General features: G+C 37.6%; 1 protein-coding gene and 1 pseudogene across 7 annotated transcripts in view; both read right to left on the reverse strand.

The window, feature by feature from the left end:
• HORMAD2 (HORMA domain containing 2) overlaps positions 1 to 25666 on the reverse strand; it is a 93172-nt gene that overhangs the window by 43912 nt on the left and 23594 nt on the right. For 2 of the 7 annotated variants that reach the window (XR_006707511.1, XM_045457762.1), the window contains exons 6-10: positions 25254 to 25274; positions 24503 to 24529; positions 17051 to 17118; positions 13350 to 13501; positions 12701 to 12954 (exon numbers count right to left, since the gene is read on the reverse strand). Coding sequence is in view for 6 of the 7 variants with exons in the window: in XM_045457762.1 (XP_045313718.1) it covers positions 12701 to 12954; positions 13350 to 13501; positions 17051 to 17118; positions 24503 to 24529; positions 25254 to 25274 (522 nt within the window). In the remaining variant the exon portion in view is untranslated. Of the gene's footprint in view, positions 1 to 12439; positions 12955 to 13349; positions 13502 to 17050; positions 17119 to 24502; positions 24530 to 25253; positions 25275 to 25666 lie in introns of those variants that run through there. The other 5 variants (XM_045457759.1, XM_045457758.1, XM_045457764.1 and 2 more) reach the window with 4 other exon arrangements.
• Positions 2840 to 3541, reverse strand: LOC123587770 (annotated as a pseudogene).

The following is a 25666-nucleotide window of genomic DNA, read 5'->3' on the forward strand; positions in this document are numbered from 1 at the left end:
TTGATTCTGGCTTCTTCCACTCAGCATAATGCATTTGCAATTGATCCACGTTGTTGCATGTATTCGCAGCTTGTTTCCTTTTAAGTTTATCCATTACCCCATTAAGAAACATTTGAATTGTCCAGTTTTCGAAGATTACAAATAAAGCCACTGTAAACATCTGTATACATGTTTTTGTGCAAACATACGTTATCACTGCACTTGGTATAATAGCTGTTTTAAAGTCTTTATCTACTAAATTTATCATTGCTGACATTTCTGGGTCTGCTTCTACTGACTGATTTTTTTAAATGTTTATTTATTTATTTTGAGAGAGAGAGAGAGTGCATGACAAGTGGGGGTGGGTCGGAGAGAGAGAAAGTGTGCATGGGGGACTGGCAGCGACAGAGAGTGAGGGAGAATCCCAAGCAGGCTTCATGCTGTCACCGCAAAGCCCAATGTGGGGCTCAATCTCACGATTTGTGAGATCATGACCTGAGCCGAAATCAAGAGTCGGACGCTTAACCAACTGAGCCACCCAGGTGCCCCATCTACTGATTGATATTCACTGGTTATGGGTCCATTTGCCGGGGGCACCTGGCTGACTCAGTCAGTAGAGCATGTGACTCCTGATCTTGGCATTGCGAGTTCGAGCCCCACGTTGGGCATAGATACTACTTAAAAAAAGTTTATTCTGCTTTATATGTCAATAAAGTTTTACTGGATTCTGGACAATAAGAATTGTACATAGTTGAGTGTTTGGACTTGGTTGTTTTCCCCTAAAAAGTGTTGAATTTTATTTTGGCAGGCAAGTAAGCCAGATCCTTTCAAGGCTTGTTTTTAAGCTGTTAATAAGATTGAATTTGGAGGACTTCACTAAAGGTTTGGTTTAGTTCTACTGCTAAGGTGTAACCTATCTGGAGTCCCTACTGAATATTCTGGGTTTTCAACAAGGTCTGTCCACGTAACTGGTAATTTTGTGAATATTTCCCAGCGCTGTAACAACTCTAGGAATTGTCTAGCTTACGAATGGGGAGAAAATTCCCCAACAGATTTCTTTGTCCAACCTTATAGAATTTCTAACCACACTTGAGATGCTGAATATTCAACCAAAGACTCAGGGGACCCCTATGCCAACTTCTGGAGCTCTTTCTCTGTATAGGTCCCTTCCTTCTGATATTCTGTCCCCAACTACTTCAGCTTTCTCAAACTCTAATCTCTGTTTCTTCAACTCAGCAAGATGGTCATGTTCTGCTTGTTTTCCCCCTCTCTGTGGTGGTGGTCCCCAGAGTACCTCCTGACAGGCCAATTTTAAGGCTCATCCTGCTTTTCTTCTCTCAGGGATCACAGTTCTGTATTTTCTGTTGTTTAAAATCTGAAAATAGTTGCTTCACATATTTTTCCTAGTTCCCTAGCTGTTCACAGCAAGACAGCAAGTCTGTTAACATTATTTCTTCATGACTAAAAGTGGAATTTGATCATTCTATTGGATTTTTGCTGTCCTGTGGGATTTTTCACATTCTCTCCCATATGAATGAATATAAGATTTAATGGATTGAGTATGAGCTTTGAAGCCAGAGACACCTAGATTCAAATACTGATTCTGATGGTTTGTAATCTGGCAAACTTAGACATGCTACTTAATGTCTATGAACTTTCATTTCTTCAGCCGTAAAATGTTATGCAAAGTTGTTGTTGGGATTAATTGAAACCATGTATATATAGCTCTTTGTGGGCACTTACTGAATGGTGATATTATTTATATAACAGCTATTTGGGAGCACCTGGGTTGCTCAGTGGTTGAGCATCTGACTCTCAATTTCGGCTCAGGTCATGATCCTAGGGGCATGGGATTGAGCCCCAAGTTAGGCTCCACACTGAGCATGAAGCCTGCTTAAGATTTCTTTTCTCACTCTCTCTGCCTCTCTCTCAAGGTGCCTAGGTGGCTCAGTCAGTTAAGTGTCCGACTTCAGCTCAGGTCATGAGCTCACGGTTTGTGGGTTTGGGGCCCAAGTTGGGCTCTGGGCTGACAGCTCCGAGCCTGCTTCAGATTCTGTCTCTCTCTGCCTCTCCCTTAAAAATAAATATTTTTTTAAAAAAGATTCTCTCTCTCCCTCTGCTCCTCTCCCTTGCTTGCTCTCTCTCTAAAAATGTATTTTAAAAAACACAGCTATTTTTTTGTTTTATTTTCCTACACAGTTTTGAATCAGGAATTTGGTTTATCTTTGTGCACACTACCTTTGTATGATGATTCACACATGATAGGCTTCATATAAATCTGCTGACTGAATAAATGTTGATAGCTTACAACTAGAATACTTTAGAATATTACTTTCAACTTTCTTCACAATGAGCTTCATGTAGACTTGTTTAAATATCAAAAATGTGTCATTAGCTATAAAGTTTCTTCTTGTTCTAATTTTGGTTATCAAGGGAGGATCCCTCCATCATGCAGGAAGAAGCTAATTTGAGGTTGTGGCTCCATAAAGTATATACATATAACTTCTGTTTCTAGTTCTTCTTTACCACTATCTGAAGCACCAGTCTTCTGAAGTCTTCGATCTCAGTTTTGAGATCCTAATATAAATGCTAAAAGAATTATTCTCCCTATGATGCCTGGATTTGTTATAAACCATAATCTTTTCTGTTTACCAATAGACAATTTGGCTTCAAATGGAAAACTAGAAGCACATATAAAAAGTATTAGAAAAATTGGCCAACTGAATATAGTTCTAGATAATTAAGTAACATTATTATTTTTTTCCAATGTACAATTAACTAATCTCAACAAAGTCTTCACTTTGAAAAAAAACCCTAATTTTTTTTTTTTTTACTTTTATTTGCATTTATGTTATGCAGTTTACTCTTGGACCATAAATTTTTGTTTCTTGAGTTTCTTCTGGGATATCTTTTTCTTCTATGCAACCTCTTCTTCAGGTTTAGGAAAAATCTGCTCTTTTTCAGTAAGGATCATCTCAGTGTGGCAGGGAAAGCTCATGTATGGGTTAACTTGACTATGAGCCCTGTAAGTTCTATGCCATATCTTGGGGGCTTTGTTCACCTGGATATACTCAATGACCAGAGAATCTACATCTAAACCTTTAAGTACAGCATTACTGTCTACAGTAAAAATTCACCACTCTTTTTGGGCCACTGACTCTGTGTCCAATCCCACTGTTTGGCCTGGGTACACCTACCAACTCCACCATTATAGTGACTGAATGGCACACATTGCTTCTGCAAAGTGATATCTTTCAGATACTTGGTGATTTTCAGATATGCATATCCTTGATGGCCTGGGCAGTTTCACGTGTGTTCTTAAAGTGAACATGAAGATTTGAGCCTCCTGATTTGCATGATTTTTCGAGTTTTCTGGGTCAAGTGAATAGCAAATCATTTTCAGAGATCACCTCAGGCCACTTACAAGAAGAGAAAAAAAATCCTAATTTAATTAGAACCTAATATTCGTTTTAGTTTAGTGATTTTAGTATGATAACATGTATTATTTCAGACTATTAGAAGTATCTTTTTTTTTTTTAGGTTTATTTATGTATTTTGAAAGAGAGAAAGCAGGAAAGGGGCAGAAGAGAGAGAGAATCCCAGGCAGGCTCCGCACTGTCAGCACAGAGCCTGACACTGGGCTAGAACTCATGAACTGCCAAGATCATGATCTAAGCCGAAATCAAGAGTTGGATGCTTAACCAACTGAGCCACCCAGGCGCCCCACAAGAATCTTTTTTTTAGTGTTTATTTATTTTTGAGACAGAGAAAATATGAGCGGGGGAGGGGCAGAGAGGGGGACACAGGATCCAAAGCAAGCTCCGCACTAACAGCAGCAAGCCCAACGCAGGGCTTGAACTCATGAACTATGAGATCATGAGCTAGGCCGAAGTTGGATGCTCAACAAATTGAGCCACCCAGGTGCCCCTCACAAGTATCTTTTTTTAAACAGAACATTTCTAAGTCTTACTCCCTTTTTTAAAATAAAGTTTACTTATTTACTTTGAGGGGAGAGGGGCAGAGAGAGAGAGAGAGAGAGAGAGAATCCCAAGCAGCCTCCAGCATGGAGCCCAACATGGGACTTGATGCCATGAATGGTGAGATCATGACTTGAGCCAAAATCAAGAATTGGACTCTTAACTGACAGAGCCACCCAGGAGCCCCACTCCCCCACCACCACCTTTTTTTTTTAAACAAAACTTATTTATTTTACTGCTAGGATTTAATAATAGTACATTCAAATTGCTCCTACCTAAGATTACTCACTATACTCAACTTTTCTTCTGCTATAATAAATATCAATATACTTATTTCTTTATGTAAGTGAAACATAACAGATAATTAGTGTGGCTCTTCCCATTAGAAATAATTCTCTGATAGGTTATAGAATGATTCATATAAAAAAAAGAAATGACTTATAGGGCTGTGGGAAATTCAACGAACTTTCATTCCTCCTTGCATGGTTAATAGAGGATAACATTTACATTCTATAACGTAAAACAAAAATTAGTTGAAAAAATGTTCCTATTTGACAAAAAGAAACTTTGTGGAAAGGACTATAGCTCCATGATAGAGAATGATGTGTGGTTTTTAAGTCTGAATATTTTCTGTAGATAATGTGCCTTCTCCAACGTTTTCAATAATCAACTCCATTTCCAAGAATCTAAGATATCCTTGCCAACACTACATTGTATCAAATAAAGCATATATGTTCGTGAGATGTGATGCTATGAAAACCACCAGACTATACCTCAAAAATGCAAAACTTCAGTTTAGAGTTTAGTAGGAAAAAATATATTCTAATGAAAAGGCTCTCATTTCAGTTCACTAGCTGGAATACAAAGAAATTCTAAGGAATTCAGAAAATACCTTTCTAGTCCACACTTAAATGGTACCATTTACTTTGATGCTAATGTAATTTACATTCTAATTTCTCAAAAACAAATCATTTTCACTAATCAAATGTGTTAGTATAAAAGGGTAAAAAATGGGCTTCATGCAGGAATAAAATGCATCCAAAAAATGTTCATTGTAACTAAATAAAATGATAAACTATTGAATTGGTTTTTAAGAAATACTTGTGGCTGTTATATTCTTAAAAATTCTGTCTTTAGCTCAAATTCAAAAAACATCATTTGTATGAATTATTTATCCATCAGTTAAATTAATGTGTCACAGATGAGAAAAATATACCATGCTGGATCAAGATTACTAGGTACAAAGGAAAGGCCTAGAGAAAGATGTGTACAGAATATCTAACAATTCTTTCTAACATGGAGGTACAAAGACTCATAAGGAGCTTGGAAAATTAGAAAATTATAGCATATGGGTCCCTATCTAAAAAATTGATACAAATATGAATTCTAAAACAGCTATAATGGTTTAATAAACTAGGACCATCAGTCTTTAGTGATGGGCCACCCAGGCGCCCCAGCCCTCCATTTTTTTTATAGCTGTCTGAACATGTCAGTAATTACTAGAATCCTTTAAGGAGCCTGAGTTAATTATTAGAAAGTATTTTAGTACTCTATTAGAAAGAAGTACTTTTCCCTCATCATTTAAACAGCATAAAATTTGGGGCGCCTGGGTGGCGCAGTCGGTTAAGCGTCCGACTTCAGCCAGGTCACGATCTCGCGGTCTGTGAGTTCGAGCCCCGCGTCGGGCTCTGGGCTGATGGCTCGGAGCCTGGAGCCTGTTTCCGATTCTGTGTCTCCCTCTCTCTCTGCACCTCCCCCATTCATGCTCTGTCTCTCTCTGTCCCAAAAATAAATAAACGTTGAAAAAAAAAATTTAAACAGCATAAAATTTAAATAAGATTCCATATCCAATTCCAGAACATGTGTTGATTGTCACAAGATAGCGAGTTCTTTAAAGAAGCCTGTCCAGGGTTTTCTGTCTAGTATATAGATCTATTGTTATCTGTCCAATTAACTACAACAGAGAAAACAGGCCCAACTTCCCAGTATACTAGGAGGTGCCATTGTGTTTGTGTGCCCTTACTAGCTAGATATTAAGCCCAAACCATCGCTATTAGGAAAGAAGACCTATCCTGAAGGTGTTGCAGAGGTAGATAAAATGATAAGGACACATTTAGGATGGGGTTTTCCAGACAGTTCTATGTAACCCTGTTTTGTTCTAGGATTCCTTCTGGGCTCTGTGTTCTATTTTCCAAATGGAGTTAGGTTTTAAGAGTTCTTATAACTTGAGGCACCTGGGTGGCTTGGTCAGTTAAGCGTCCAACTTCAGCTCATGTCATGATCTCCTGGCTCTATGGGTTTGAGCCTCACATTGGGCTCTCTGCTGTCAGCACGGAGGCCACTTTGGATCCTGTCTTCCTCTCTCTGCCCTTTCCCTGCTTGTGTGTGTGCATGCTATCTCAAAAATAAATAAACATTTAAAAATTAAAAAAAAAAAGAGTTCTTATAACTTAAAAATTTTTTAAATTTCAAACCTGTGTGCTTTTATCATTTCTGAATTTACTGCCAAATTACAATCTCACTTTTACATTGTTCCTTGGATCTTAAGGATTGATCATACCAGAAAATGAATATTTGTACTATTCAAATATTGAATAATTTCAACTACTGATGAAAATTCTTCATATTTCTTTTTCTGTGACTGAGATAAGGAATAAGATGAAAAAGAAAATTGTGTGGAAGAAATTTTTTTCCATCTTATAGTAGTCTCACAACAAGATCATATGTTAAATTGCTTCTTTACTATAGATGACTGGTGAAAAAGCAGTATAAGCTATTTGATCAAAATTTTGTAGATTTTCTATTTTAAAAGAAAATTTTATGATTTAAGAAAGTTCTTAAAAATCTTTGAGTTAGAGGGGTGCCTGGGTGGCTCTGTCAATTAGTTGAGCGTCTGACTTTGGCTCAGGTCATGATCTCACAGTTCGTGGGTTCGAGCCCCTCATCTGGCTCTGAGCTGACAGCTCGGAGCCTGGAGCCTGCTTCAGATTCTGCATCTCCCTCTATCTCTGCCCCTCTCCCATTTGTGCTCTGTCTCTCTCTGCCTCTCAAAAATAAAGAAACGTAAAAAAAAAAAAAATCTTTGAGTTAGAGGTTACCAAAAGTAGAGATTGTAGCAAAGACATAGAATACAGGGAAAGGTATAGAAAGTTCAGTATTGGAATTACAAGTCATGGAGACAGAAGTTCTCTACTGTACTGTACTTTTCAACTTGTTTGGAACGTCCTCTGCCTTAAAATCTGCCAATTAAAATATAATTCATCCATAAAATCACCAATTCAATGAAACCTTCCCACACAGTGCCAATTTATCTTTATTTCTGTATCATAACAGCACAGGCTTTGGAGTCAAATTGCCTTGATCTGAATTGTGGCCCTGCTACTTATTCACTGTGTATGCAGTCTTGTGCTAACTTCTCTAAGTCTGTTTCCTCATTGCAGGGTAATAATAGACTCTACTTCATAAAATAACTGGGAAGATTAAAAGTGACAATACATGTAAAGCCCCGAGAACAATGCTCTGTTGTTAGTTAATATTATTTCTATCATTCATATACTCTCCATTATTATTTGCCATTATATTATGTAGGTATTGTCTCTTCAGCCAGAGTTACCAAATGTAGAAAATATATTTTGTACGCTTTTGTCTTCTTTACAATGCTCAGCAAGGTATTGCTCTTGATAGGAATTCAAAAAACAACCCAGAGAATCTTAGCATGAAAGGGATCTCAGAGGTCAAATAAGTTTAACTTTTTTTCTCTTGCAACACCCTGGAGACCATCATCTATACTCTATTTTTAACACAGTGTGTGTGTGTGTGTGTGTGTGTGTGTGTGTGTGTGTGTGTGAACACAGCTGGCGACAAGAGTTCACCTTTCTCAAGACAGTCAGGTTTATTAAACAATTGTCATTATTAGGAAATCTATCCTGAGGAGGTAGAGAAGCTGGCAAGCTTCTAGAAAATGATTTGGTAATACTCATTAAAGAGCTGTGGAAATTTCAGACTCTGTAAATTTCACTCCTGATACCATATCCTTAAAAAACAAGGAAAATTCTGTCATACATACAAAAGTATTTATTATAACACTATTTATAATAGCAAAATCAAGAACTAACCTAAATGTTTAAAAGTAGGGAAATGGTAGAGTAAGTACCTATATAAAACAAAAGTTCATTAAAATTAGAAATATGAAGATTAAGGTGGGACATATTTATAAAGTTAAGTATAAAAGTAAAACAAATTGTATATATAAACCATGATTAAAACCATATACAAATATGGGTATCTGTGGAAAAAGACTGGAGGTGATGGAACATACAAAAATGAACATTATTGATAAGATGGTAGCAGTTAGAAGATTTGCATTGCTTTTTAAATTACCTTAATGTCATTATAATAATGCCTTCAAATTTTAAAGAGAAAGTTCTTCCTTCTAATGATTCAAAATCAACCTCCTCTCACCCCTGTGATTTTCATTTCCTATCTCTCCTTCTACACTTTGAAGTTACACAAAATAAATGAACTTGAAATATTTGAAAAATGATTATTATAGTTTTACTACCCTCATTCTCTGGTACTCTAGAAGACAGGTTAGAGAGGCAATGCTGACATCAGGGAGACTCAGTAAGGAGACTTAGCTGTCAGTCACAAAGAAAGCAAGGATGACAGCCTGAATCAGCACAATGGCAGTAGAGCCAAACCTGAGAAATATTTCAAAGGCAAAATAGATGGAAATGGTAACCAAAGGGATGTGAGAAGTGAGAACACAGAAGTTGAACACATTCCTGGTCAGGCTGTTTGATAAAATGATGGTTACAACACCAAGGTAAGGAACCTGAGGAAAGAAAGAGCATATTTGATCAGAAGTTGAAATTCTATTTGGAGATGTTGAATTTGAGGCACTTGTAGGATATATATGTCTATATATTGATGGAAAGATCAATTTGAAGTTAGGGGGACAAAACCAAACCAGACAAAACATGAATGAAACAGAGAACAAATAACGTCATACCAAAATATACAAATATTTGAAGGTTGGAGAGAGAAAGGTACTTATATTTACGTTATATTTTATATTTATATTTTTTGGTATAAAGTTATTCATGGGGGGCTTTTATAATTGAAAAATCTCTTCTGTTTCTGTAATTATGTCCCCTTTTTAGAGAAGAACATAGAGAACATCTCTAAACTTCCGAATAGACAAATTTTTTTTTTTAAAAACTGCACACAGTAGTTTTTTTAAAAACTATTTGCCACAGCACACTCTTAAGAGACTAAAAAGGCAACTCATAAAGTCAAAGATACTGACAATACATGTATCTGATAAAGGACTTATACATGGAATATATATGCAGAACTACAAATCAGTAAAAATGAAAGATGATCGATCCAATAGAGCCCAATAAATAAAAATGACAACTTGGAAAGACACTTCACCAAAGAGGATATCCAACGTGGTCAATAAACATATGAAAAGATGCTCACCTTCATTAGTCACCAGGGAACTATAAACTAAAACTACAGTGGCATCCCACTACACGCCCATCAGAACGGCTAAAATTAAGACAGAAAATGCCAAGGGTTGGTGAGGATGTGGAGCAACCACAACTCTCATACATTGCTGATGGGAATATAAATTAGCACAATCACCTTGGAAATTGTTTTGTAGTATCTATTAACACTAAATGCAGGGGCACCTGTGTGGCTCAGTTGGTTAAGCGTCCAACTTCAGCTCAGATCATGATCTCACCGTTTGTTGAGTTTGAGCCCAGCATCGGGCTCTGCTCTCATCATAGAGCCTGATTTGGATCCTCTGTCTCCCTCTCTCTGCCCCACCCCCACTCATGTGCACACACTTTCTCTCTCTCTCTTAAAAATAAACAAACATTTAAAAATAAAATAAAATAAAAATAAATGCACACATATTCTTGACGCAGCAAATCTGCTCCTAGCCGTTCTATTCTCACCGGAAATATGTACATATTTCATTGAGAAACATGTTCGGAATGTTTAGAGCAGTACTATTCATAATAGTCAAAACCAGAAAATTATCTAAATGCCCATCAACCCTAGATGAATGAATAGTGAGAACATGCAAGAATATGGATAAATATCACAACATAATGTTGAGAGAACAAATGGCTCATACTCTGATTCTACATCTATAAAATTAAAAACAAGAGAAACTAATCTATGCTAATAGAAGTCAGGATAGAGATATTCTTATTGAATGACTACAAAGTAAGACTTCAAAGTATTTTGTTTCTTCACTGGGTTTTGATTTCACACGTTTATTCAGTAGGCTGGGACAAAGGTGAGACAAACAGGTTACCTAAGGAGCAAAATTTAAGAACGTGCTTACTCTCACCATGCTTGCTTCACCCTCATCCCAGTCCTGATGTTCAGTTTGTGAATACTTATTGAGCAATATCATTATGATGTGTTTTTCCATATGTAAGTTACACTTGGATTTAAGAATGTTAAAGGAGGGGGGGCACCTGTGTGGTTCAGTCAGTTAAGCATCCGACTCTTAATTTCAGCTCAGGTCATAATCTCTCAGGGTTGTGAGATCAAGCCCTCCACACTAGGCGTGGAGCCTGCTTAAGATTGTCTTCCCTCTGCCCCTGTCCTGCACTCTCTCTCTCAAAAATTAAAAATAAGGGGTGCCTGGGTGGCTCAGTCGGTTAAGTGTTTGACTTCAGCTCAGGTCACAATCTCATGGTTCATGGGTTTGAGCCCTGCGTCAGCTCTGTGCTGACAGCTTGGAGCCTGGAGCCTGCTTCAGATTTTTGTCTCCCACTCTCTCTGCCCCTCCCCTGCTTGCTCTTTCTCTCTCCCTCTCAAAAAAAAAAAAAACATTAAAAATTTATTTTATTTTTTTATTAAAAAAATTTTTTTTTAACATTTATTTATTATTGAGAGACAGAGAGAGACAGAGCATGAGCAGGGGAGGGGCCGAGAGACTGGGAGACACAGAATCCGAAGCAGGCTCCAGGCTCTGAGCCGTCAGCACAGAGCCCAACATGGGGCTCAAACCCACAAACCCACAACCCACAAACAAAACTGACGGAACCACCCAGGCACCCCTAAAAAAATTTTTTAAGAATAAAAGTAAAATAAAATAAAATAAAATAAAATAAAATAAAATAAAAGCAAACAGAATTCTGAGTGACAAACTGTCAGTAAGCTCTTCTCTAGACTTACTTAAATCCTTTCATATAATTTGCTGGCTGAGGAAGGAACTTGAATTGACTGAGTTTACCACAAAATTCTGATCTTTGTATATATAGTTCCTATTAAACATACGCTTGACAAATGTTATCACATGTATTATTTAATCTATCAATTGAATTATTCATTCTCAAGTTGTCTGGTTTCATTTCCATTGGTAAAAGAGAAAGAAATTCTTAATTTTGAAAGATAAAAATCCAGTTGAATCGTGTTCATTCTTTTCTTAACCTTGGTTTTTTGGGGGCACCTGGGTGGCTCAGTCAGTTAGGTGATCAACTCTTGATTTTGGCTCAGGTCATGATCTCACAGTTTGTGAGATCGAGCCCCACATCAGGCTCTGCTCTAACAGCACAGAGCTTGCTTGGAATTCTCTCTCTCTCCCTCCCTCTCTCTCTGCTCCTCCCCCGCTCACTTGCTCTCTCTCTCACTCTCTGTCTCTCGAAGTAAATAAACATTAAAAAAACCTTTATTTTTTTTAAAACTAGCCTATGTTAGCTATATCTTCCTTGAACAGATTCAGAAGAAAGTTGCATCAGACTCTAAAGCCATTAGCATGTATGACATTGTGAAAATACTAAAGATGGAAAAAAAATCTTGTTTGGTTATATTATTTATATTAATTGAAATAAGACCTCTTTCAATATATGAAATACACCACATTTAAAGAATCAGAAAGAACATTCAAAAGTTATTTACTATAGTTATCCCTTTAAGGAAGACTCAAATTATCTCAGGCAAACAAATTAGCATCCTAATGTGAAAATAGTTCCTGAAAAGATTTTATAGCATCATTTCCCACTAAGTGTTCTAAAAACCCTTTATGTCTAGCTCAGAATCCTTTTAATACAATGTTGACACACATTAAACTTTGTTATCTAGATGACAGGGTGTGGATTTACCTAGGACACAGTGGGGCCCTCGCAAGTACTCAACTCTAGTCTCTACTGGAGAAAGTAGGAAGGTAAAGGGCTGAGTCCTATCTATTTGGCTCCAGTGGCTCCAAACAAGCTCCCTGACTTTTCCCAGGGACCTAGCCCAAAGCTTGTCTCTGTCCACATAACCAACAGTTGACTATCATTTTGTTTTCACTCTGACTTGAGATTATCTGTAACTTCTTTTCCACCACCTCTGACCACTCAATTATCCCAGTAGTCAAGAACTTATTTATACTTCCAGTGAGTATGAATAAATACCTAGAATATTTTTTAAATCCTAAAAATGTTACCTATAAATGGAAGAAAGAAATTCATGGGTACCTTTTATAAAATTCATATATTGGAAAGTCTTTTTCTTCTCCTCATAATGGACAATTTCATCTAACAAAGTATATTCCCTTCTTGAAGACAGTACATTTTTACAGTAAAGACTCCCTGAGGTCAGAAGCTAGTTTTGTTTTAGGTTTTATACCTGGCATACTCCATTGGACTATTACTGTGATATAACCTGTGTAGGAACTGGAAAATGTTAGCTATGTTTAACTGAAGCAACAGAGTCTCACTAAAGCTTTGTCTTACATGATTGCTGCATTCTTCTTCTTCCTCATCAAAGTCTAGACCCTGATGGGCAATCTCAGTTGTGCTGTTCTCCTGAAAGAGATTGTTCTTCAAATCAGACACTCTGGTGGCCTCAGTTGTGACTTTTACTTTCATGCTATGAAAGCCAGTGGAGACCAATCCCACTTGCAGGTTTACAGGCTCCCCCTCAAACAGCAGGAAGTGTGAATTTACCCCTTCTTTAAAACCAGGGGGTTGGTAATCATGAGGAGTCACTGCAAAATGAAAAGGGCAGAAAACCAAGAAAACTGTGTTTCAATTTAATCAAGAAGTTAGATTAATCTTTCATGTATAGCAACAGATCTCTCAGATGCTTACAAAATCTCTCTATATAAAATATTACTTCAATGCTTAAGAAGGAATTTGACTAGGGGCGCCTGGGTGACTCAGCCCAGTAAGCGTCTGACTTTGGCTCAGGTCATGATCTCATCATTTTTGTAGGCTCAAGCCCTGCATCAGGCTCTGCGCTGACAGCGTGGGAACCTGCGTGGGATTCTCTCTCTCTGCCCCTCCCCAGCTCATGCTTTCTATAAATAGATAGATAGATAAACAAATTCATAAATAAATACATAAATAAATAGAAGGAATTTGACTAGTGGTCTCCACCTACCTGCATTATAGTAGTGGAGTTTCATAGTAAGTATAACATCATTAGGAAGGGGTCCAAGGTTCTGCATTAGTATGTACAATTTGCGGATCAGTAGAATACTGGCTTTCTTAACATCTTCACTATTTGTCCCACTTTCGAAGCTTGTACTACTACTAGAGCCAAATAGAAAAACAGCATACTTTTCAGTCATATACAATATTGAAAATCTATTTCAAAAAGAACAAAACTCTTTACCATATAATCAAGTAAATATAAAGTAAACATCAGAACACTTGAGAATATCTGTAGAATGTAAATTAGAGCAGTGATTGTACTTTTTGCAATGTATATACAATGGATTTCTTAGGTAGCAAGTTCCTAAGGCATTTTAAATATGACCTGATTTCTTAAAATTTTGAGTTACAAATAACCACATAACAGTGATTCACAAGAATCTACTCCCAAAACCAAGAGCACACTGTACACACTGTATGTTAGCCAATTTGACAATAAATTATATTAAAAAAAAAAAAAAAAGAATTAGAAGACTTGATTGGGTCTGTGCTAACTAGCTGAATGACCTGGGTCAAGTCATTTAGACACTCTAGGTCAGTTAGCTCACTTGTGAGATAAGCTTTTACACATCTCTACACATCTCCAAATAGAAAATCAGTCATCAGCTCTGGGCCTTTCTACTGTCTGGTTATCTGTCAGAGACATCCCCTCCCCTACATGGATTGCAACAATGGCGATCTATTCTTCTAGCTTTTCTTCTTGTCCACACTGCAATAACATTCTCTATATCACTGCTGCAACAACACACCTATAGGAAAATCTGTTCATATCACTCTTGCTTAAAATTCTTCTATTACACCTATCACCTTTCAATCAAATTCAAGAATGGTATGTGTGCAATGCCTTTCATGACCAGCCACACCCTCACCTCCAACCTCATCTGCATTTACTACTCAGTTTCTTTTCACCTACATGCCTTTGCACATGCTGCTCACTTTGCTCATATTGTACTTTTCCCACTTCTTTTTCTGACTCTCCTAAATTCATCCTTTGATAGCTAGCTCATGTGTCACCTCTTTAAGGAAGTTTTTCTTAATTTTTTTTTTTTCAACGTTTATTTATTTTTGGGACAGAGAGAGACAGAGCATGAACGGGGGAGGGGCAGAGAGAGAGAGAGACACAGAATCAGAAACAGGCTCCAGGCTCTGAGCCATCAGCCCAGAGCCTGACGCGGGGCTCGAACTCACGGACCGCGAGATCGTGACCTGGCTGAAGTCGGACGCCCAACCGACTGCGCCACCCAGACGCCCCAAGGAAGTTTTTCTTGATAATTCCCATACATTACTCCTGTTTATAACTGTTTGTATGCTCCCCTTTAGATTATGCATGGCTATATCTTCTCATGCCCACAGTACTGTTTTGTGCCAGCTACAGTAAATACTCAATAAATATTTGTGGGATGAATGAATGAATAAGTTGAACCAAGTTACCTTCTAACCCTAAATATTTTTAATTTCTCTCCAAAATTCTCTTTTCAAATAGGTCTCATATTTGAGTAGTTTCTAGGAAGAACTATCACTGCAATATATTTGCACAATGCCTTTCACATAGTAAGCATTCAATAGTGAAAAATAATCTTAATTAATTGAGTACTGGAGGAAATGTAAATTCATAAAACAGACATCATTAAATGAATACATTTGGTCCTCTTTTGATTTTGAATATATTGTCTACTAAGATTTAACCAATTTGAAATAGGTAGCCTGAGTGAAGGGGCATGTAGCATGTAGCTTATGGGATCTTTCAGTATATATCATATTCATAAAATCATATCATGTAAAATCATACTCAAGACTCTCTTGCACTCTTTTAAAAGGGAAGCTATTTTTACCATGGAAGAGGTGATAAGGTAATTTTGTATGATCAATCATTTAAATAAATGTTTACCTTTAGTTTCTAGGAAACTAGTAATATGCATTACCTTCTCTCCTCCTTAGTAGCTGAAAGATTTGGCCATTTGTGTTACTGCTCACCTCTTGGCATATATGCCTTCATAAAAGAGATTAATCTGGTTGCCAGTAGTACATTTGAATTTTAGAGAGTAAAAGGCAACTGTTTAATGTGGGAGAATATGTATGAAAAGTATATAATCTTTCAAATGCTATATATATATATATTTTTTTTTTTAGTTTATGATGATTAATATTTTAATTCTCATTCCTAGAACTTACTTCCTCTTCACATCCTAGTGCTGTCTGTGTTTTACAAATAAGGGAATAATTAAGGAAGTGAATCTCAGAGAGAAATTCTCAAACTTGCAGTAAATGATAAGACAGAGCTAATAGCACAAAAAATTGAGAATTAGGCCACGTTTCTCTTCAGAGTCATTCCTTTCATGGGCACTCATTCCCCTGACTTGGAGCCCTCTACCACCCAGGGCTTTTCACTATCATCCATCCTCTCCACTTCTATCCTATCTCATCAGCAAAATTAGATCTTTCTGAATCCAAAAGCTACTGGGATAGGAATAAATGTTGCTTTTCAATAAAATATCTCCATCTATACTGGGGACCCTCTGAAGCAAACACCCACGTCTTTGCTCTTTAACCCATTAGTGTATCTAAAATTTGGCACTTTAGGGGCGCCTGGGTGGCTTGGTCGGTTGGGCGGCCGACTTCGGCTCAGGTCATGATCTCGCGGTCCATGACTTCGAGCCCCGCGTCGGGCTCTGGGCTGACAGCTCAGAGCCTGGAGCCTGTTTCGGATTCTGTGTCTCCCTCTCCCTCTGCCCTTCCCCTGTTCATGCTCTGTCTCTCTCTGTCTCAAAGATAAATAAACGTTAAAAAAATTTTTTTTTTAATTTGGCACTTTAGACTTGATAGGAAAAAAACAGTGCTTTCCAGTCTTTTTTCCATACAGGTACACACACAGAAAATTACATTTGTATGACATACTGGGACAAGCAGATGAGAATATTTGTGTCTATAGGCAAATAGTTCAGGGATTTCATCTACTCCAAGCCCAGGCTAGCTATCTTGAGGGCAGAGAAGATCAATATCTTGGCACAGCAATTGAGAAACTTTAGATTAGTGGCTAGATAGAATCTTACAGAGTTCTTCAATCAACAACATGTAGACAGCCTCATTAATATTTCGACTGCTATGCCACCCACCAACCACCATTGCCTCCAAGGACCACCACCATCACTGCCACTACCATCAGGTACCATTTACAGCTTTTTAAAATGTGCCAGGCATGGGCCAAGTTTTGTCTATGCATCGTAATTTAATAGTCACAGCAACCATATGATGTAAATATTATTCATTCCACTGTACAGATGAGAATATTAACATCTAGGGAGGTTGAGTAATCTGTCCAAAGTTAGACCAAAAATAGAGTGTCCCAAGCTAGGTCTCTCTGCCTTAGGAATTGGAACTATTAACCACCAAGCTTGACTGTCTTTAGACCCCACTAACATCACCTATGAGAAGAGGAAAAGAAGCAAAGGAAGACTCTACTCTTACCAATTTCATCCACAGATTTCAGAAATTTAAACGATTATTACAGTCTCTTTCTATAATAGAGGGTTTTTGTAGGATCGGTGGGGAAGTTACAAAGGAAATATAAGGCCTATCTATGGCTTCAAGAAGCTTATGTTTACCTCAATCCTATTTCTCATGTTTATTAAACAATTCATTAGATTCTACCTGTCAAAATCCATAGTGGCTCCTTCTTTTGTGTATTTGAATTTGAACTGGTATATTTCAGTCACTTTCTAGAAACATCAAATGAAACAGAGAAAGAAATTACTTAAAAAAAGGAAATCCAGAACCTTACCTGATGATAGGTGGGGAATATTTTTATTGTATACCTACTATAATACCATATACCTGTTTGTTTCACAGCATTACATCATTCAGGAGTAATATTTCCAGATATAAATATAGCTTAATTTTTCTCCTCCATGCTAAAAATGAGTTAGATGGCAAATTCATTTTGTTAAGTTGATTTATTATTTTGAGAGAGAGAGAGCAAGGGAGGGACAGAGAGAGAGAGAGAATCCCAAGCAGGCTCCACACTGTCAGTGTAAAGCCCAATGCAAGGCTTGAACTCATCAACAGTGAGATCATGACCTGAGCCAAAATCAAGAGCCAGCCACTTAACCGACTGAGCCACTTGGGTGCCCCAAGATGGCAAATTCTATTGTTAGTGTTTCAAAGATGGAGAAACTAAGACACAGATTCAAGTATCTGACCCAGCACAGGTAAATGACAGAGAGACCAGTTGAGAATGCATTCATTCATGTAACAGATATTTATGGAACGTCTACTTTGTGTTAGGCACTGAAGTTAAAGTGGTGAACGTGACAAAAAAGGTCCCTGTTTTCCTGGAATACAAAGCCTAGTGAGAGAGACAGTCAATAAGTAAATAAACAGATAAAATAATTTCAGATAGTAATAAACTCTGTGCAGAACATGAAGAAAAAGCTGTTACAGAGAATTGAAGGGAGAGGTGCTAATTTGGTTTAGAAGGGCCAAAGATGGCCTCCCTGAAGGGATGATGATTGAATTGAGCCTCAGTGACAAAAGGAGGTCATGTGCAGATCTGGGGGAGGGTGAGGTATCCTAGGCAGAGGCAATAGCAATGAAAAGTTCTAAAGTAGGGAAGTAAGCCTCTTTCAGGGTCAAAGAGGAAGCCAAGTGGCTGGAGATGAATAAGCAAGTGAGAGAGTGTAGGAGATGAGGATTGTGGAGACTTATTGGCCATGATAAGGGGTTTGGATTTTATTCTAAGTAAACCAGAAGTATACTAAAGTGTTTTAAGCATGGTAGTGATTTGCATTTTTTTAAAGATCACTCTGGTTATTTTAATAGTGCAGAGGGAAGAAGAGAAACCATGAGAGCAATTAAGAGGCTACTACAGTAATTCCAGGAAGACTAGAATGGCAACAGGAAAACTAGAAAAATTCAAAAAGGAACCAGGATCCGGGTGCCCAGGTGGCTCAATAAATAAACTTAAAAATTTTTTTCAAATATTAAAAAAAAAGGAACCAGGATCTATGACTTCAGATCTTGCTTTTTGATTCTGCACTAAAAACTAGATACCACTGCTATTTGTTCCCCTTACTGTTAACAAATCTAGAAATAAAAAGGGGCACATCCTCATGAGAAACATACTCCATGTAAAATAAAATGATTGTCTAGTAGTTGAAGCAAACGTTCGGTCCGGATACATTGTAAAGTTTGCCCACATATCTAGAGAAGGTCCTAAAGACAGGTAAAGGATATAAGTTTAAGTTAACACAAAAAATGCCCTTCATTCATCTGTTTAAGTATTTGTTCCTTGACACTGTGGGAATGAGGATGTTAGATTGATCAGAAAACGTCTCAATGTTTCTGTTACTTTTCTCTACTCTAAGACTTGGTCTTCCAACTCTGCTGTTCTTAAACCTTTAGCAAACGACTTAATCACAGGTGATCAGGTCCTGGGGAAATTGGCTCATGCTGCTTAAACTCTAAAACAACTAATTCACAGTGGACTTAATTTAAAAGAAAAAAATTTTTCTAGCAAGACAGTCTACTTGGGAAATCAAAGAAAATTTAGAAGACTGTTTTATGAGTACAGTAGGAGAGATGTGTGACACTAGAGGTGCCTACAGCAACACGTTTCCCCCAGACAGGCTAGATACGCAACATCCTCTCTTGGCTAATGCTGGGTGTAATTGCCCTGTCAAGCAAACAATGCCTATTCTTCCTGCCTGCCCATGTTTCACAAAGACTCTAGCTTTCTGATACTCTGAGTTCTTCTATTTTTTTAATTATAACAAGAGGAGATCCTTTAGCAGCTGATGATTTTATTAACACTTTATTATTTGGCCCCTGAAGCAATTAATAAAAGAGTTATGTTTGTAATTTTTTACACAGAATGCTAACCTCTTATAACTTCCATCTGACTGATTTATGACAAAAGATATATTTACAGCAGGCATTAGTCTCTTCTTAACATTTCATAAAATATTTTCCTGCTTTTCAGATTAATGTGTTGCCTAATAAAGATGGGCCTTTAAACCCTCAGTGATGGTTTCTGTTAATCATACTGAATCTATTCACAGATACCAAGGCAACAACAATGTATAACATTGTATAAGGGGTTTGGATTTTATTCTAAGTAAACCAGAAGTATACTAAAGTGTTTTAAGCATGGTAGTGATTCGCATTTTTTTAAAGATCACTCTGGTTATTTTAATAGTGCAGAGGGAAGACCTCCACATTCCGATACACTGGCAAGACCTGTCAGGCCTTTCTCCAAAGCATATTCCAAGTCCACCCATTATTATCTCCCTGTCCAAACCACCACTATCTCTTCTCTTCTCTTCCCTTTTCTTCCCTTTTCTTCCTTTCTTTCTTTTTTTCTTTCTTTCTTTCTTTCTCTTTCTTTCTTTTTACCACTTCTCTTTTCATCTGATCTGCTTACTTGTAAACTATTAGACCAGTAATTCATTCTCTATTCTATAGCCAGAGGGCTTTTGAAAACACAAATCAGACCATGTCACTCCTTTGTTTAAAACACCCCCCAACAGTTTCCTATTGCCCTTAGAATAAAATCCCAAACTACCTTAGCCCACAAGACCTTACACATCTGTCCCCTCTCTACCTTTCTGACCTTATCTTTGGCTTCTTTCCCTCCCACCTGCCAAGTTCCAGGCTCAGGGCACCCTTTCTGTCCATGAACACACAAGATGCCTTCCTGGCTTAGGGCCTTTGCACACCTATACTCTGGAACATGCTGTCTCCAGTTGATGATAATAATATTTGGGCACTGCCCTAAACGCTCTACATTTATTCATTCTTACGCAATCAATGCTCTGAGGTAGTTATTATTATCCTCACTATACATGAATCTAGTAAGGATTTGACTTCAACACCTACAATATTAACTCCTGTGCTATTCTGCCAGTTATGAGACATTGCCTCTCACAGACCTGCATAGGCTGACTCCTCTGGCCCTTCATACTTAGCTCTGAAGGCTTTCCATAGACTGCCCTCCAATCCTTCCTCTTCCATTCTCTGCCTTGGCACTCTCCAGCACACTACTTTTCTTTTATTCTTCATAGCATTATGACTATTTGAAACTCTTTTGCTAGTTTTTGTTTGTTTATTGTTTTTCCTCCCGCATAAGAATGCAAACTTCCAGAGAACAGAGACCTTATTTATCCCATTAACTCCTGTGTTTTTATACCTTGAACAGTGTTAGGCACATAAAGGGAACCCAATTAATATTTGCTGAATTGGGGCACCTGGCTGGCTCAGTTGGTAAGGCATCCAACTCTTTTTTTTTTTTTTTTCAACGTTTATTTATTTTTGGGACAGAGAGAGACAGAGCATGAACGGGGGAGGGGCAGAGAGAGAGGGAGACACAGAATCGGAAACAGGCTCCAGGCTCTGAGCCATCAGCCCAGAGCCTGACGCGGGGCTCGAACTCCCGGACCGCGAGATCGTGACCTGGCTGAAGTCGGACGCTTAACCGACTGCGCCACCCAGGCGCCCCAAGGCATCCAACTCTTGATCTCAGGGTTGTGAGTTCAAGCCCATGTTGGGCCTGGAGCCTACTTAAAAAAAAAATGCTGAATAAATAAATATTCAGCCAGGATAGAGTTCATATTCAATAGGATTTCATCCTTATAAGGAATTTTTTAACACTGAGGTTTCTTTCTTGTTTTTTAATGTTTGTTTATTTTTGAAAGAGAGGGAGAACAGGGGAGAGGCAGAGAGAGAGGGAGACAGAGAATCTGAAGCAGGCTCCATGCTGTTAGCACACAGCCTGCCACAGGACTCAAACTCAAGAAATGTGAGATCATGACCTGAGCCAAAGTCAAGAATCAAATGCTTAACCCACTAAGCCACCCAGGTGCCTCTCTACAAGGGTTTTTTTTTTTTTTAATGTTTATTTATTTTTGAAAGAGAGAGACAGAGTGCGAGCAGGGGAAAGGTAGAGAGAGAGAGAGGGAGACACAGAATCCAAAGCAGGCTCCAGGTTTTGAGCTGTCAGCACAGAGCCTAATGCGGGGCTCGAACCCACCAACTGTGAGATCATGACCTGAGCTGAAGTCAGATGCTTAACCAACTGAGCCACCCAGGCGCCCCAAGGATTTTTTTTTTAAACAAAGTCTCTAAAAGCAAATTGTGACTAGAAACAGGAACCGTGTATAGTTCAGTTCTTGAAGCAATCTTAAAAGTGGATGCTGACCACCTTCAATAGGCACATAGGAATAGATGGTGAAACAGTAAGATACCTAGCCATTCTTTTTTTTAAAAAAATTTTAATGTTTATTCATATTTGAGAGACAGAGAGACACCGAGCATGATTGGGAAGGGGCAGAGAGAGGGAGACACAGAATCTGAAGCAGGCTCCAGGCTCAGAGCCATCAGCAAAGGTGCCCAATGCGAGGCTCAAACCCACAAACTGTGAGATCATGACCTGAGCCAAAGTCAGACGCTTAACTGACTGAGCCACCCAGATGCCCTGAAACCTAGCCATTCTTTTTTTTTTTTTTTTTTAATTTTTTTTTCAACGTTTATTTATTTTTGGGACAGAGAGAGACAGAGCATGAACGCGGGAGGGTCAGAGAGAGAGGGAGACACAGAATCGGAAACAGGCTCCAGGCTCTGAGCCATCAGCCCAGAGCCTGACGCGGGGCTCGAACTCACGGACCGCGAGATCGTGACCTGGCTGAAGTCGGACGCTTAACCGACTGCGCCACCCAGGCGCCCCAATTCTTTACAGTTTTATCATGCATTAAGTCGTGTAAACCTTTTCTTAACATATTCACATTTTGGTTTACACATCTTATTAATACTCTCCACATATTTTGTAGTATGTGTCTATAGGAAAGCTATACTATACCTCATCACTATTTTAGTTATCTCTGTCAGTTCATCTCTGTCATGAAATGGAGCAACCAGAACAAAACTGCAAGTATAGGAACACCACAACTTTGTACAAAACTCCATTGGCCCTTGGATTGGGTAAGCACACTTATTTAAGACAGAGGTTCGCGACTATTATTCCATGAGAGACTCTTCACAAAATCACTACAAATTTTAATCCATGTGTACAATGCTTTTGCCTCAGGTATACATTAATATTGCTATTGTTTGTTTAGTTTTGTTTAGGGAAGAATATACTTCTATAGATATGAATCAAGAAACATGGCACAGTATCAGATAAACGCCAAAGAAAGACTGTGTTTATGTGGGAATGTGGTTTTGTGAGTATATAAAAAAATGAGATTAGGGAGGTGAGTAGTTGTATCAGTGGCTTGATGTTAAACAGCAACTACAAAATAGTGCAATCCCATGGATACTTTTAGGCATTATGAACATTGCTATTCCATAGTTATACTGTACTTATTGCTGACTGGTTTCACCTTCTTTTAAGTCTTTTAATACCCTCAAACATGACACTAAAATTTCTAGTAATCAAAAGTGTGCCATGAACACACAGAAGTTAGGGATCAGTGCTATATGGAACAATCTGCAAGCATTCAAAATATTAAATATTTTTTCTGGGTTATAAATGATAGTTCAGCACCTCATTTTATAAGTTTCTGTTTTCTAACTTCATTATTTTACTTGTATCAAAGCTCATTTAACAGCATCCCCACGTACACCCTCCACTTTAAGAGTTTGTTCTACAGTTAAGCCCAATTTATTCAGCATTTCACTATCTCAAAAGCACTGGTTTCAGACTAGGAGTTTTGTATACATAAGAAAACAAAATAATTAATTGCATTAAGAAAATGACCAATTTAGGGGCGCCTGGGTGGCGCAGTCGGTTAAGCGTCCGACTTCAGCCAGGTCACGATCTCGCGGTCCGTGAGTTCGAGCCCCGCGTCGGGCTCTGGGCTGATGGCTCAGAGCCTGGAGCCTGTTTTCGATTCTGTGTCTCCCTCTCTCTCTGCCCCTCCCCCGTTCATGCTCTGTCTCTCTCTGTCCCAAAAATAAATAAACGTTGAAAAAAAAAATTAAAAAATAAATAAATAAATAAATAAATAAAAAAGAAAATGACCAATTTATTAACAACTTATCAGAAGGTTTTAGTTTGGGAAACTTCCCTCCAAACCTACAAGAAAAAAAAAAAAAGCATTTTGAAACTAAATAAGAGAAAGATAAAAAGCAGTAGTTTGGGGATTGAGGAATTGTTACCCACCTGTATGTACCAGCTTTCTTCCACCTTGCTAAAACAGCTATTTATAATCTTCCCCAAAAAGGATATTAAAAGCTAAAAATGCTTAATCTAGTCTTGAATGCCATCAGTTAGGCTAAATTCATAGGCTTAAGAAAGAAAATTGAAAGCAAAGAAAAGGGAAAGGGAAAAGGAAAAAAAGTTAGGAGGGAAGTAAAGAGAACAGAATGAAAAGAAAGAATAGAGGCCTTCACCTTCCATTTCTGTATCATTGCCACAGCTGCCATTCAAGGTAGCACAAGGAACTATTACATGCCCAGGACTATGAAATTCACTTTGGGACACAGAATACAAGATAAGACACTTCTCCTAAAGAATTCAAAATCTGGTTGGAGAGATAAAGTAATCTACATAAATCAACTGAGAATGTTAAATTGTGAAGTCTTGCTAGAAAAGAAATTTAGAGAAGGAAGAAATTAGTGTGTACAGCATAGGCCAAGAGGCTTTTATGGGAGATTTGAACATAAATTGGCCTTGAGTATGAGTAGGATTTTATAGGAAAGACGTTTAGAGATAAAAGAAGATGTAAAAATCTATGAAAAGGTCAAAAAGAAGAGAATTTAATTGGCAAAAAGGAGAAAAGTTTAGAATTCTGCCATATTTTCCAGAAGGCCACAAACAGAAAAGATTCAGAATCAGTTAAAATAAATAATAAAATGTGATTTTATACAGGCAGAGATTTTTAATTTTAACATGTTAGGGAATAGGCTTTCCTCTATGCTTTTTCTTTAATACCCCTAAGTAGTTTTTAAAATCTCATAATAAATAATTGGTGAAGTTCATAACAAAACACACTGAAAGAGCTCATAATGAGTTACTCTGCTCACACAGTAAGCTAGTAACATAATCAATAGCCTCAACCCAGGTAAACATGTAAATATAAAGCATAATCACATCTCAATGGGTGTTCTTACCTCAGGTTCCTTGGGATTTGTGTAAAGCTGTTTAAGGAAAAATAAACAACATTTAATTTCTGAAACTTACTAGATTATTCCTCACTGAATACTGAATTAAAAATGCTTAAGTAAATCAAATATCTAAGACTCCCAATAGTATCTTCTCATTTTCTTTCTATTCTTAACTATACATACCATGTTATATCCAGAAGCGCACAAAACTCCAAAAAGTCTACAAAACTGCAAAAACAAAAACCTCCAAGTCTTTAAAGTAACTCAAAAAACGAAATCCTGATGGCCAATACATGAAGCAGACAGTATATCCTATATACTCCCCCGTGTATTGTAACATACCTAAGAAATACATAATTTGTGATCTTTTATTAAAACTTCTGATAGATTCGGGGCACCTGGGTGGCTCAGTCGGTTAAGCGTCTTACTCATGGTATCAGCTCAGGTCATGATCTCACGGCTCGGCTCGTGAGCTGGGGCCTCATATCACAGTGCAGAGACTAGTTGGGATTCTGTCTCTCCCTCTCTCTCTGCCCCTCTCCCATTCCCTCCTCTCTCTTTCTCTCTCTCTCTCTCAAAATAAATAAACATTAAAAAAAAAAAAAAAAAAACTTCTGACAGATTCTATTTTTTTTAATTCCAAAATGTCATAGGACACATAAAGAAATTCAGGGAGAAGTGGAGATAGTACTGTTTTAATGTTTTACTTGCCAAAAGACAACAGAGACATGGGCTTGGTCTTTAAATGTGTACTTACTGTAAGTACTGCCATGTGTAGCTTCAAGAGAAAAGAAAACTACTGTTATTATATATTTGTACAGATATTATTGTTATTTTCAATAAAAGCTAATTAAAATATGATTTAAGAGACGTTCAAAGATTTGGGTAGAAGATCTGAAAAAGGGATACTAATTCACTCATGTATTCAAATGTGTATAAATTTACATACATAGGGTTCTGCTGGGGAGAGGAAGGATGCAAAAAAAAAAATACTATCTGTACTCTCTAAAAGTTATATTTTAGTTGAAGAAGCAAAAGATACACAAAATAATTCATTATTATTAAACATTAAATATGCCACAAGTATCTCCAAAAAATTGTCTTTTGAAACTAATCTACTAAAGAAAAAATTTTAAAGTCTGGTATGTCTATAAAACCCCTTGCCCTACC

The sequence above is a fragment of the Leopardus geoffroyi genome, chromosome D3 (assembly GCF_018350155.1).
Source record: "Leopardus geoffroyi isolate Oge1 chromosome D3, O.geoffroyi_Oge1_pat1.0, whole genome shotgun sequence".
Taxonomy (NCBI): domain Eukaryota; kingdom Metazoa; phylum Chordata; class Mammalia; order Carnivora; family Felidae; genus Leopardus; species Leopardus geoffroyi.